Source organism: Oryctolagus cuniculus, chromosome 21 (assembly GCF_964237555.1).
Source record: "Oryctolagus cuniculus chromosome 21, mOryCun1.1, whole genome shotgun sequence".
Classification (NCBI taxonomy): Eukaryota; Metazoa; Chordata; class Mammalia; order Lagomorpha; family Leporidae; genus Oryctolagus; species Oryctolagus cuniculus.
In genome coordinates, this window is record NC_091452.1 from 1,257,100 (window position 1) to 1,271,689 (window position 14,590).

General features: G+C 53.5%; 1 protein-coding gene across 23 annotated transcripts in view; it reads right to left on the reverse strand.

The window, feature by feature from the left end:
* Positions 1-14,590, reverse strand: part of EP400 (E1A binding protein p400) — a 120,493-nt gene extending 105,903 nt beyond the window's left edge. For 15 of the 23 annotated variants that reach the window (XM_051837621.2, XM_051837615.2, XM_051837625.2 and 12 more), the window contains exon 1: positions 1,522-2,863. In XM_051837621.2, coding sequence (XP_051693581.2) covers positions 1,522-2,832 — 1,311 coding nt within the window. In that variant the 5' untranslated portion in view covers positions 2,833-2,863. Of the gene's footprint in view, positions 1-1,521; positions 2,864-6,188; positions 6,471-12,392; positions 13,547-13,722; positions 13,861-14,451 lie in introns of those variants that run through there. The other 8 variants (XM_070066262.1, XM_070066260.1, XM_070066259.1 and 5 more) reach the window with 5 other exon arrangements.

Sequence of the window (14,590 nt, forward strand, 5' to 3'; positions counted from 1 at the left end):
CAACATAATTTTTAAGACTGCTGGAAATTGTTAGAATTTTACTGACAGCTGACTGATGCTTGTGGTGTTAAAAATGGAAGGTTTGCGCATCAAATCCTGTGAAAGGGCACTGAACTGACAGATTTACAACATAACAATCTGACAACTGCAAATCTTGCAGAAACTCCACTTTAAGTCACAGTGTAATATCCTTAGATTCTGAAACTTTTTTTATTTTTCAAATGTTTTAGATGGTAATGGTAGACGCAAGTCAAGTAACAAAGCCCTGTGACATCACAGGCAGCGTTCTGCTCTCTGTCAGCAGGAAGTCACGGGAAGGGACTAATTCTTCTTTACAAGCAGAGACAGTAGGTGGAGTTTACACACAACACTTGGATACAAACACATACAGAGCACTGAATTTCACTGCTCCGTGGCAACAGAGGTGAAATCCTCAAAGTAATCATAAAAACCTGTTGAAAAACAAAAAATGGTAGATCCTGGAAAGGGTGTTAGAGAAAACATAAAATGGCAAAGCCACACAGGTGCCTCCCTGACGTCAGTGAGGATGGCCTGAGCAGAGACCAGGTTCTGTTCAACAAAACCTGGTGTCTTTGCCAAAGAGCTGACAAGGTTCACACTGCTTCAGCTACATCATCAAACAAGATGAGCTCCACCCACACAGTGTACCACACAACACAAAAGCACAGAGCACAGGGCACTGCAGGACAATCCATTGTCACCCCAGCATTTCAGAAGTACAAATGGAAGAACGCCAGGGGTCACTACAGGGCAGGAAAATCGCAGGGGGGTTATTATGCACCCATTCTAGGCACCCAAAAAGTGTACTATCTAAGTGATTCTCTTAAATATCACTAATAGGTATTTGGAAAAGTGTGAGTTTAAAATACGATCTCAAATCTAAGACTATACCTAAATATTGAAAAAAAACTCAAACATAGTTTTTTATCGTAACTGTATTTTTTAATTATGAAGATCCCCTATAAATATATCCAGTGATCTGTAATTATTGCTGGTGCCATATAAAAAGTTGGTGACTTAAATCCCTTATTTATAAACCATGTTGACAATGCTCTTATGAATGGACCCAGAGAAGTAAAATGTGAAACCTGGACAACCAGCAAAGCAGTGCAAGTTCACACCCTAGGCAGAGCCTTCTCTGCCTCCTGCGGCAGGGCCTGTGGCAGCTGTCTGTCATTGACAGCCAGTGGCACAAGCCAAGACAAAAGGGGAAAACTGAGTGTTCTGAGCTGAGCCGAATCCTGGGTTCTCAGTCAAAACAGCTGGGTACTGAACATGCACCACTGACAGCACCGCTCTCCGCTCCCTCCTGGCACTCTGCTGCCTGGAACAGCTCCTGCTTCCAGGAAAGAGAACAGCAGAGACGTCTTCAGTTCTGCTCAGGATCAAGTCCTTAGGAAAACAAAACCTTAAAAATACCTAAGGCTCACAAACATGTTTCACCTGTTGGTGCAAGGACTCTCATCTGCCTACCAGAGATCACTGAACGCTGTTCCTTACCTCATCATTGATAACCTCAGATTTCTCTTCCTCCTCTTCGTCTTCCTCCTCCTCTTCTTCAATGTCCAAATCGTTTTGCCTAAGATACGCTTGTAAAGGGGCATAATGCTTCTTCTTGAACGCTAAGAAATCCATCATGTTCCCTTGCAGATGTTGTAAGAAGAACAGTTCGATCAAGTACTCCTTGAAGGCCTCCCTCAGAGCCTCCATCTCCTTGTGGTGATAGTCCAGGCACTGCTTCCGCATCTGCGCCAGCTCCTGCGAGGCTGGGGGGATCTCCTCTAACTTCTTTGGAGCCTTCTTCATGCCTGTACTGCCCGCAGATGTGAGGGGCAGACTGGACAGGCCCGGGGGCACAGAGGTTCTGGAAGGGCTGGTGGGTGGCGGTGGGGAGGTCATCCCAAAGGCTGGCGCCCCCCCAACCCCGGGGAGCAGCACTCCTGGGGTCCTCTCGAACCCCAGGGGCCTGCTCAGCGGCGGCCCCTGCAGCACCTGCTGCTGCTGCTGCTGGATCAGCTGGCCCTGGAGGATGCTGCTGATCTGAGGTGGCAGGCTCGCCGTGGCCATGTGGCTTGGGCTTGCCAGCGACTGCAGGCCAGCACCCCCTGCAGCCGCAGGGCTCTGGGGGCCCAGATGGTGGACGGTGCCTCCCGACTGAGTGTGAGGCTGGGAGAGTCTCCTCTCCCGGACTGCGATGGGCGTCCCCGCGTGCTGGAGCTGCACCTGGGCGCCCTGGGCGATCTGGGCAAGCCCCGAGCCATCCTGAAACACAAAATGCCCAGCACTGGAGGGGCTCAGGCTGATCTGCCTGACGAGCACACTGGCATCCACAAAGCCTGCCGTGGGGCTGCCACTGCAGAGGCCCAGCCCGGGCCCCGGGGCACCCGCACGTACACTCTGTAGGGCTGGCCCCGGCCCCGGGCTGGGCTGCGTGGGGCTCTGGGTCTGCACCTGCTGGGACAGGGGAGAAGTGACCTGAATGTACGACGGAGACCCGTGATCAAAGCGCCTCGGCTGGGTACCAAACTGGAAGCCTGGAGAGGTGGGGCTGGGAAGCGGCAGAGGGGCCAGCGTGATCTGCTGGTTTCCTCCAACGACGGGGCCCACGTTCTGCAGGGTGATGTTCACGTTCTGCCCAGCCACGGGACTCCTACTCATCAGCTGCTGTATCTGGTACCCAGGGGACTGGGGTGCGGCGGGGGACGGGGGCAGGTTCGGGTGGGCCACCTGCTCTTCTTCGCTGCCAGGGAAGGACCGGGGCCTCTGCGGCTGATGCTGGGCACCCTGGGAGCCGCCGCCATGGTGCATCATCACCTCCCTTGCTATCCCGCGGAACGTTCTCCTACAAGATCAAAATGAAGATCACGTTACTTGAAGGTAGATAGAATCGCTGATCACCACTCAGAATGATTACCATTGAACGGCTCTGAAAAGATCCTTTGAAAGCATGCTTCCACTGGCGTCCGATACACAGCGAGCATCTTACTGAGTCGAGCAATGCACACAGACAGCACTGGAGACCGTCCCCTTGAATACTGACGAGAACTGTGTCCTCTTCAGCTGTGCCCAGGGCCCAGGACTGAGCCTGGCAGGAAAGGGTGGGCCACCCAACCAGGAACCGTAGCTCACAGCAATCACTGGGACCACACCAGCCCACACCTCACAGCCACCCTGGGACAGGTCCTAATCCTGCCCCACTTGAGTCACAGGAGTTTGTGAGTTGTACATGGCCAGGTCAGCAGCAGCCAGAACAGGAAGGGTCTGACCCCGGCTCCCACTCCAACAGAGCTGCCACTGGGCTGCGGAGGCACTGGGTGCCCACTGCCAGACGAGGTGTGCAGTCCTCTGTCTCCCTTGCACAGCTTCCTGGCCATCAAGGGCAAAGGCAAAGGCTCTCTTTGTGAACGCAGCTCACACACTAGCCTGACCATGTGTGCAGCTCGTGCTGCTGCCAACAGCAGAGGCGCAGGGAAACGGCCCTCAGCCTGAGGAAGCTGCTGGCTAGCCCACAGGCCAGGCTGAAAAACAAAATGAAGTCCTGGGGCAGGGACAGGAGCTGGTCTCACACCTCCCTGTTCACTACCAGAGCACAGAAGAATGGAGACTCTAAGAAGAGCTCAGAGGGACCCCATGTTCTCTCTAAAGGATGCCCTACAGGGGACTGCAAGCACATTCAAGCAGGCTCAAACCCCCAGAACTGGCTTTGCACGTGATGGGAGAATATAAGTGACCTGCTGAGGGAAGAATATAAGTGACCTGCTGAGGGACAGGGTGAAGGAGACAGAGCACCAAGGGTAATTCTGAGGTGAGACGGAGTTGGACCCAGCCAAGTACATGCAGTGCATCCACTGGAGAGGAGAGGACTGAAGATACACTGCTGCCCTCAGACTCTGGCTCCTGCTGTCCTGCGTTTCTCCCAAGAGAAACAACAGTGCAACGCAACAGCAGATGGCATTCCGCTCACCAGGGATCCAAGAGGATCTTGGATCTCAGAGGAGAGGTAGGGACCAAAAAGACCAAGGTCTCATATAAAGGAAGCAGCTGCTGCTTGGACCCACCTGACAAAGGAGTAAAAACCCCTCCAAGTTCTAAAGAGACGTACAGGGAGAAAAATGGAATCCTGATGGCCCAACTCAGCACTGACCCAGTGAATAGGAAGCCACAACACTTAGAACGCTGCTGGCACCAGGGCCCACTGCAGCTGAAGGCTATCACAGGAACCCCTCAAGCCCCAGTTGGCACAACCAGCTCTGCATCACCTGGGTTCCTGCCACCCACGCTAGCTGGACAGTGATCAAAGAGCCTCTTCTTGCTCTCTGAAGACAAGCAGGAGCCCCTTTTGATCGTAGAGAAACTACCGCTTATCTCAATGAGAAAATAAACAGATTACAAGAAAAAAAGAAAGAAATCATGAATCTGAAGAAGCAACCACAACTACAAGGCTCTTCCAGCTCAGGCCTTGGATGAAATACAGACAGGAAGCCAGAAGCCCCAGAAGCACCAGCACTGTAGCTCAGCAGGCTGTGGTGCCGGCATCCCCTATGGGCACCGGTTCAAGTCCCGGCTGCTCCACTTTGGATCCAGCTCCCTGCTAATACACCTGGGAAAGCAGTGAAAGATGGTCCAAGTCCTTGGGCCCCTGTACCAACATGGGAGACCCAATATGATATGGCCAAGCTCTGGCCGTTGCAGCTATTAAGGGAGTGAGCCAGCAGATGAAAGATTCCCTCTCCTAACACTATCAAAATAAATAAATAGATATTAAAGCAAAAACCAACAAACACAAAGCTCGAGCACGGCAGCGGGTTAGGCTGCCCCCGTTCCACAGCACAGTGCCTGGGATGGAGTCCTGCCTCCATTTCCAGTGGCGCTTCCTGCTAGTGTGCCCCCGGGGAGGCAGCAGGAGATGGCTCAAGTACTTAGGTCCCTGCCATCCACATGGGAAACCCAAGTGGAGTTCCTGATTCCTGGTTTTGGCCTGGCCTAGCCCCAGCTATTGTGGGCATTTGGGAAGTGAACCAGCACATGGAAGATCTCCCCCAACCCTGCCCTGTCTGCCTTTCAAATAAATAAAAGCTTAAATATATTTTAAAAATAACAGCTCCAGAATTTTTGAGTGTGTATTCCTGGCACACAGGAAGCAGCAGGTGCGGGAGGCAGAGATGCCGTCAGAAGACAGCACAAACTGCAGCCAACACCAGAGGGAGGACCTGCAACAAGAGCCCCAGCCAGCCAGCGACTAGGGCCACACCACCAGAGGGCACATAACCTTGCTTTTTATTTTCAAATCAAGGTTTTGATTTTTGAAGTAAGTATCGTGAGGGGAGAATAATAAGGAGATGGGACAAATGCAGAAAACACTGCTGTAGGGTGCATTTAGGGTTATTCCCTTAGAACACCTGCCCAGAACATCACAGGCAGTCAGCAAGCAACAGCAGTGGGCAGTGACTCACTCAACAAGGGAGGCGATAACGGAGATGAAAAGCATTATGTGAGGCCAACAGATTGGTACCTTGGGGAAATCAACGTAAAATCTCATCACGGGGACTGGCGTCATGATGTTGCAAGTAAAGCTGCTGCCCGTGATGTCGGCATCCCAATATGGGCACTAGTTCAAGTCCCAGCCATTCCTCTTCCTATCCAGCCCCCTGTGCCTGGGAACGCAGTGGCGGATGGCTCAAGTGCTTAGGCCCTTGTACCCACATAGGAGACCCAGAAGCAGCTCCTTGCCCCTTGGCTCCAGCCCTGGGGCCACTGCAGCTATATGGGGAATGAACCAGTGGATGAAGATCGTTCTGTCTCTGCCTCCCCCACACCCTGTAACTGTGCCTTTCAATTAAATACACACACACACACAAAGTTCATAACAAGAGAAAAACATCTACTTAAGTAGCTCAGAATGCAAAGTCCAGCCCTGCTACCCAGATGAAAATCAGTATTGTCTCCCCTGTGCTTGGCCAAGGCATTAACTCAGACAACTGGGACTCACAGACACCACCAATGGGAAACGGGCAAGAGCATGGAGGGGGTGCCACATACTGCAAAGTGGTCCACGAGCCGAAACACACCTAGCAAAAGCAGATCACGGTGCTGCAAGTGGAAGGAATCCATGTGACCCAATGACCCTTTTACACAGTAACTCTGAAATAAGTCCTAAGAAAATTCACCTAGGGGCTGGCACTGTGGCATAATGGGTAAAGCCTCCGCCGGCACTGCTGGCAACTCATGGGGGCACCAGTTTGAGTCCCGGCTGTTCCACTTCTGGTCCAGCTCTCTGCTATGGCCTGAGAAAGCAGAAGATGGCCCAAATCCTTGGGTCCCTGCACCCATGTGGGAGACCTGGAAGACGCTCCTGGCTTCAGATCGGCCCAGCTCTGTCCATTGCAGCCATCTGGGGAGTGAACCAGTGGACGGAAGATCTCTTTCTCTCTTTCTGCCTCTCTGTAACTCTGCCTTTCAAATAAATAAATAAATCTTAAAAAAAAGAAAGAAAGAAAGAAAGAAAGAAAGAAAGAAAGAAAGAAAGAAAGAAAGAAAGAAAATTAACCTATCAATTAAAAATATTTGCTCATGAAATATATTCATGGCAGAATACCATGTTAAAAGCAAAAATAACCAGAAATGTTCAATGTTCAAGTTCTAGATGGAGAACATATAGTAAAAATGGAAAGGGTTCAAACTGGTGGCCGTTGGTGCTGTGATTTTTCCACACTAGTTGGAAAAATCAGAAGGCCTGATAAAGTACTAACGTGCACCCTGGAAGGCAGCAAATGACAGAGCAAGTATGTCAGGTCCTGCTACCCACATGGAAGACCCAGATAGAATTACTGGCTCCTGGCTTCAGGCTGGCCCAGACCTGGCTGCTGGCATTTGATGGCACAATTTTCTCTCTTTCAAAAAAATTAAAAACTGTTCAGATGTATGACTATGCATGGATTTCAAATTACTTTTGCAAAGTGATGTTTTGAGAGTCAGACAGAACATCCACAGGGCTGGGCTGAGCTGGACCAAAGACAGGAGCCAGGAACTCAGTCCACAGGCCCCACATGTGTGCTGGGACTCTTACTTGAGTCACCAGTGCTTGCTTCCAGGGTGTACACGTTCAAGAAGCCAGAGTCAGGAGATGGAGCTGGGTATCAGACTCAGGCACCCTGACACAGTGCGTGGGCCTCTTGACAGGGGTCTTAACCACTATGCCAAATGCCTGCCCCAAAGCCACCATTTAGCTCCATTTTCTTCATTAATTTTTTGAGGTACCCTCATAATATTAAGTGAAAAAAGGACACCAATTGTACAACCTTATCATTACTACAGTAAAAAAATATTTCCAGGGGCTGGTGTCTAGCCTACCATTAAGATGCCTACAACCCACACTAGAGAGCTAGGGTTCCAGCTCCTAACTCCAGCTTCCTGGGGGGCAATGGTGAAGGCTCAAGGAACTGGGTTCCTTCTAACCACGTGGGAGACCTGGAGTGATTTCCCGCTCCTGGTTTCAGCCTGGCCCAGTCCGAGCTTTTGCCAGCATTTGGGGAGTAAATCAACAGGTGGGCGCTTTTTCTCTCCTTTCTGTCTCTGTCTCTAATAAATTAAAACTTAACAAAAAACTTCACTGAAACATAGGAAGGTACTAATACTGACCTTCTTCACCTGATGGACAGCAACAAACTTGGAACACACACAACAGCACACAACTCAGCAATACCACTGAGGGAGCTGCTGACACACCCAACACCACACAAGATGCCAAGAGACAGAAGCCAGACCAAAGACTCCATGCTGTGTGCATCATGACATGCTACTCTGGAAGAGGCAAAAACCACAGCAACAGAGGTTAGGTTAGAACCTGACAGTATGGAAGGAGCTGACCAGAAAGGAAGGATTCTGGGGGTGTGGAACTATTTTTAAAGCATGATTTGGGGGGTCAATGCTGTAGCACAGAAGGTTCAGCCACCACCTGTAGTGCTGGCACCACAAATGGGTAAAGGTTCAAGTCCCCGCCACTCTACTTCCAATCCAGTGCCCTGCTAATGAACCTGGGAAAGCAGCAGAAGATGGCCAAAGTCTTTGGGCCCCTGTACCCATGTGGGAGACTCAGAAGAAGCTCCTGACTTCAGCCTGGCCCTGCCCCAGCCATTGCAGCCATTTGAGGAGTGAACCAGTGGATGGAAGATCCCTCTCTCTCCCCCAACAACTAGAAGATCCTCCTCTCCCTCTCTCTCTCCCTCCCCCTCTCTCCCCCCTTCCTCCTGTCTCTTTCAAATAAATAAATTTTAAAAAATAAATAAATAAAACAGCTTGTTTTGTGGGGCTTGCACAATGGGTTAAGTTGCTGCCTGCAGAGCCGGCACTCTGGTGAAGTGGGTAAAGCCACTGCCTGCAGTGCCAGCATCCCATATGGGTACCAGTTCGAGTCCTGGCTGCTCCACTCTTGATCCAGCTTTCTGCTGTGGTCTGGGAAAACAGTGGAGGATGGCCCAATTGCTTGGGCCCCTGCACCCACGTGGAATACTTGGAAAAAATTCCTGGCTCCTGGTTTCGAATCGGCACAGCTCTAGCCATTGCGGCCATTTGGAGAGTGAACCAGAGAATGGAAGACCTCTCTCTCTCTCTCTCTCTGCCTCTGCCTCTCTTTCTCTGTGTAACTCCGTCAAACAAACAAAAAAAAGATGAAGAAGAAGAAAACAATTTGAGATGACACAAGATGAATGTGTTTGGCAAAACTTAACAGAACTGCACAATGAAATGCATGAACTTACACTTCAATTTTTTTTAAAGAAATGGTTCCTGACCTAAGTGAGCTTATAACCAACTGACAGAAACATACAATCAATCGTAAAGAAGTTATTTAACACCCAATGGACAGCTAAGCTATTGCCAATGGCTAAACAACTTTTAAAATTGGCTATCTTTCTAATTTTAATTCATCTTTCTACAGAGTTGCTGCTTCATATTCTCACTCACTCCTGAAAACCAGAGGAGGCAAAATGGCAGAGCTGATAAATGGCTGTGTGGGGTTAAGATGCATGCAACTGGAGGCGGACACCAGGTTCCCGCCACCCAACACCGCCGAGGGTCTGGAGCCCACCAGCAGGCCGGTGCTGCAGGTTCCAGACTGTTTTCTGAGAAGGCGACTCGGGAAGCTCGGCCATTACGGAGGCAGAATGCCATCTGCACCCAGGGCAGCCCCACCACGAGGACCTCACCTCCCTCCACTCCCCACACGCAGCCTCTCTTCTTCTGAGCAGAGCCGAGCTCCAGAACCACTCTCCCCACAGAATGCACCCCGCCTCTCCACCCAAGACACACTCGGGGCTGTTTCCAGGCCATCTTTGTGCCCCCCCTCCAGTAACCCACAGACCCATACAAACGGAACTACCCCCACCGAAGGGAGTTTTTAAAAAAGTTTAAACATATCATAAGCATTGCTTTCACTTACTTGGAAATTCACTGTGAAGTGTTTTGTTTTGTTTTGTTAGATAGAGTTAGACAGTGAAAGAGAGAGACAGAAAGGTCTTCCTTCCATTGGTTCACCCCCCAAATGGCCACTACGGCCGGAGCTACGCCGATCCGAAGCCAGGAGCCAGCCATGTGCTTCCTCCCTTCTCCCATGCGGGTTCAGGGGCCCAAGCACTTGGGCCATCCTCCACTGCCTTCCCGGGCCACAGCAGAGAGCTGGACTGGAAGAGGAGCAACTGGGACTAGAACCGGAGCCCACATGGGATGCCGGTGCCGCAGGCAGAGGATTAACCAAGTGAGCCACGGCGCCGGCCCTACTGTGAAGTTTTTAAAATACTGACGGATGGAGAGATGTGACAAAGCAGGCACACTGAAATGTCAACAGAAACTGGGGGTAGTCCAAATGTTCACTGTGGAACTGTCAGTATGCTACTGTCTTTGAAGTTGTCCACCTGAGAATGCTACAACAAGAAGTACTTTCTATATAAGCTGGTAACTTCAGGGCTGGCATGGAGGCACTGTAACATGGACAGCCTGTATCTGAGCACCACTTCAAGTCCTGGCTGCTCCACTTCCTATCCAGCTCTCTGCCAATGCATCTGGGAAGGCAACAGCAGATGGGACCCTGCCACCTATGTGGGAGACCAGGACAGAGTTCCTGGTTCCCAACATCAGCCTGGCCCAGACTTGGCCATCTGGGAAATGAAACAGCCGATAAAAGCACTCACAAGCTTGCTCCTTTGCTCTGTGTGTCTGTGTGTGTGTGTGTGACTCTGCCTTCCAAATAAATAAATCCTTAAAAAAAAAAAAACTAGGCAGGCGCCGCGGCTCACTAGGCTAATCCTCCGCCTAGCGGCGCCGGCACACCAGGTTCTAGTCCCAGTCAGGGCGCCGGATTCTGTCCCGGTTGCCCCTCTTCCAGGCCAGCTCTCTGCTGTGGCCAGGGAGTGCAGTGGAGGATGGCTCAGGTGCTTGGGCCCTGCACCCCGTGGGAGACCAGGAAAAGCACCTGGCTCCTGGCTCCTGCCATCGGATCAGCGCGGTGCGCCGGCCGCAGCGCGCCGCGCCGGCCGCAGCGCGCCAACCGCGGCGGCCATTGGAGGGTGAACCAACGGCAAAGGAAGACCTTTCTCTCTGTCTCTCTCTCTCACTGTCCACTCTGCCTGTCAAAAAATAAAAAAAATAAAAATAATATATATAAAAAAAAAAACTATTAGAAAATAAAGGGGCTGGCGCTGTGGCATAGTGGGTAAATCTACCACCTGCAGTGCTGGCATCCCATATGGGCACTGGTTCGAGACCCAGATGCTCTACTTTCGATCCAGCTCTCTGCTATGGCCTGGGAAAGCAGTTGGAGATTGCCCCAAGTCCTTAGGACCCTGCACCCACGTGGGAGACCCAGAAGAAGCTCCTGGCTCCTGGCTTCAGTTCCACACAGCTCTGGCCATTGTGGCCAATTGGGGAGTGAACCAGCGGATGGAAGACCTCTCTCTAACTCTCTGCCTCTCTCTGTGTGTAACTCTTTCAAATAAATAAATCCTTAAAAAAAAAAAAAAGGAAGAAAACAAAAACACATGGCAATATCAAGTATCCTGTATCAAAAAGCTAATAACAAAAGATCTATACGAGAACCATTCAGTCTTCTCTCACCAGGAGTTTATTAAGGTTCCTATTGTAAGTTCCAAATGACACAAAAAGGGTTAAACTGTGGGGCAGGTGACGTGGTGCAGCAGGCTGACTGCCACTCGGGATGCGGCATCCTATCTCACATCAGAGTGCCTCATTTGAGTTCTAGCTTCCTGCTAATGTGCGCCCTGGGAGGTAGCAGGTGATGACTCAAGTACTTGGGCCCTTGCCATCCAAGTGGGAGATCCATGTGGAGTTCCTGGATCCTAATATTAGTATGGCCCAGTCCTAGCTGTTGCAAGCGTATGAGGAGTGAACAACCAGATGGTGGACTTCTGCCTGTCCTTCCTTCTCTCTGTCACTACGCCTCTCAAATAGATAAATACACTTTAAAAAAAAAAAATGTCCAGGTTCATCACACTGTGTTATTAAAGAGAACCACCAACTACAGTCAGGTGCTGAGGTCAACAGGAAAATCTGCACCCAGTATCTCCCCAGAGTTTTAGAATCACAGAGGTGGGAACAGGTCTTCCACCCTGTGGGCCAACCCTGTACTAGACTAGGTGGGATCCATTTCAGCTTGAGAGAGAAGTTCAAGAAAAATGGAAGTGGGGCTGATGTTGTGAGGCAGTAGGCTAGGCCACCACCTGCAAGGCCAGCAGCCCATATCAGAGCACCAGTTTGAGTCCTGGCTGCTTCACAATCCTTAAGTTTTTTTGTTTTTTTGTTTTTAAGATTTATTTATTTATTTGAAAGTCAGAGTTACACAGAGAGAGGAGAGGCAGAGAGACAGAGAGAGAGATCTTCCATCCGATGGTTCACTCCCCAATTGGCCGCAATGGCTGCAGCTGCACCGATCTGAAGCCAGGAGCCAGGAGCTTCTTCCGGGTCTCCCACTTGGGTGCAGAGCCCAAGGACTTGGGCCATCTTCTACTGCTTTCCCAGGCCATAGCAGAGAGCTGGATCGGAAGTGAAGCAGCCGGGTCTCGAACCGGCGCCCATATGGGATGCCAGTGCTTCAGGCCAGGGCATTAACCCGCTGCACCACATTCAAGACAGCTCTCTGATAAGGTACTTAGGAAAGCAGCAAAGATGGCCCAATTGCTTGAGCCCCTGCTGCCCATGTGGGAGTTTCAGGTTCCAACCAACAGACAGAAGATCTCTTTCAATGCCTCTGTCATTCATACTACCTTTCAAATAAATAAAAAATTTAAAAAAGGAAAAGAAGAAAGAAAAACAGAAGTGCTTCAACAAATAGCAAGTAATAAAGTTGCCGGTCCTCAACTCACCGTCCTACTGCCGTTTCTCCATCTTTTTCCACTGTCCCCCAGTGACATGTGTCGGAGCTTTTCTCCTAACGAACCCCAGGAAGCTCTACCTCCGCCCTGAGGCCACAGACCACTATAAAAGAACCCATTTTCACCCCCTTGTGAGAGACACTGCCCTTGGTGGGGGTCCTGGGAGGGGGTCAGCAGTAGTGGGAACATCTCACGATGGGGAGGCACACAGCAACACCTGGAGACAGAGCAAACCGGATGGAAGGAGGGACACAGCGTGCGCACCCGCACCACGGGGTAGCACTCAGCACCCAACAGGTGGACTCGCGTCCTGTGCGAAGAGCCAGGTGACTTCCTTTACACAGCATCCTGGAAAATGACGGGAATCCAGAGACAGGCGTCGGCGGTCACCAAGGGCCGAAGGGAGGACTCAACTGCAATGGCAGCACGAGGGGACCTCCTGGGGAGAGGGAGCCGTTTCCTTTGATTGTGGGGAAAATCACAACAGCTGTCAAACTTCCCAGAATTGTACACCAAAGTGAACCCTACTATACGTCAATGAAAAAACAAAACTGCTGAGGTGGGGGCGCTGTGCTAAAGCGGACCAGAAGGCTTTATTTAGAGGGGAGCTGGACTAAACAAGGCACTCCGACACGGGTGTGGTGTGCCAGGCAGGGACTTAACTGCCGGGCCAAATGCCCAAAAAGCGGCACTCTGGGCAGGGAGGATCCAGCCGGGACACCGCGCCACGGCATGTGCAGCCGGCACACGGGGCGGAACCACAAGGAGCTGTGAGGCCGGCTGCGGCAGCAGAAGCGACAGAGCAGTGTCAGGGCCAGGGGAGGCGGCAAAGGCTGCTACCACGGGGACCCGGCGGTGTGGCTGCGCCAGGGGAGGCGACACTGGCTCAGGCGAAGCGCGGAAAGGAAGCAGCGGCATGGAGGACACAAGCTTCCCAGTTCCGGAACAAAAGGGCAGTGGGAGGGGAACACGGGATCCAGACGCGCCCGCCGACGGGGGAGACTCGGAGAAGGAAGCCACGGAAGCATCACTCGGACCCAGCGCCGGCAGCCGCGCGCCCTCACACAGCGACGGCGTTCCCAGAGCACGGACACTGACCTACAGTCCCATCTGCTTATTAACGACCTGGTAGACCCGGGGCCCCGGGTCAGGGTGCTCACCCCTGCGTAGCACGAGAGTCCCAGTTTCTACGAGACCGTCTTTCCCCAGCCACACGGTACGTGGGCATACACCACCCCCACCACCACCAAAAAAACCAAAAGTCACTTTACTACACAAACTCTGCGACACGGCCGTCATACGGCGCAAGTGCAGAACCAACCTCCTCGCAATCCCAGGGACACGGCCCGCTAGCATGGGGACAGCCGCCTCAACTCGCCGGCGGGGCGTCCGGCTCCGACCCACCGCACCCTCCCCACCTGGCGCCCCGCCTCAGCAAGGCGCCCGTGCAGCCTTAAGGACCCGGGCATCCCGCATCCCGCAGCCCGCGCCGGCCTCCTGCCCGAGCGCCCGGGAGGCAGCCGGCGGCCTCTGGCGGCCGCGTCCCTGCCGCCCACGCGGGGTCCCGGCTCCGCCCCGGCCCCGGGGGCTGCGCGCACGGGGGCGGGCCGGAGGGGAGACCTCGGCGGCCCCCGCCTCCGGCGACGACCGCGCCGCGGGCCCCCGCAGGGCAAACGGTCCGGGCCGGCGGCCGCCCCGCTCGCCCTCGGCGCCGCGTCCGGGAACGGGACCGAGCGCACCGCGGCGGCCGCGCGACCCAGGCCGGGCGGCGGCGACGCGGCTCCTGAGGGGAGCGGGGGCGGCGCCGCCTCCCACCGGGGCCCGCCCGCCCGCCCGGCCCCGACGAGCCGCCGCGCTCCGGCGCTCCGGCCGGCACCCCGCGCCCCGCCCCGGCCGCCCGCACAAAGCCGACGCCGCGGCCTGGTCCCGCCGCGCCGCCCCGGCCGGCGGGCGCCCCGGGGACGCGGGCGCGGGGCTGCGGGCAACGGGCCGTGGGCGCCGGCCGCCCGCCCGCAGCGCTCCGCCCGCCCCGCGCCGCCGCCCCACTCACCCTGGGACTCGGGCTCGGCTCCGGCCGCGTCGGGAGGGCGGGAGGCTCGCAGCGGCGCCGCAGCCGCTCGCGCATCCGGGTCCGCGGCGGGAGGAAGCGGCGGCGCGCGGCTACGGCGAGCCGGAAGGGACATTCGGCG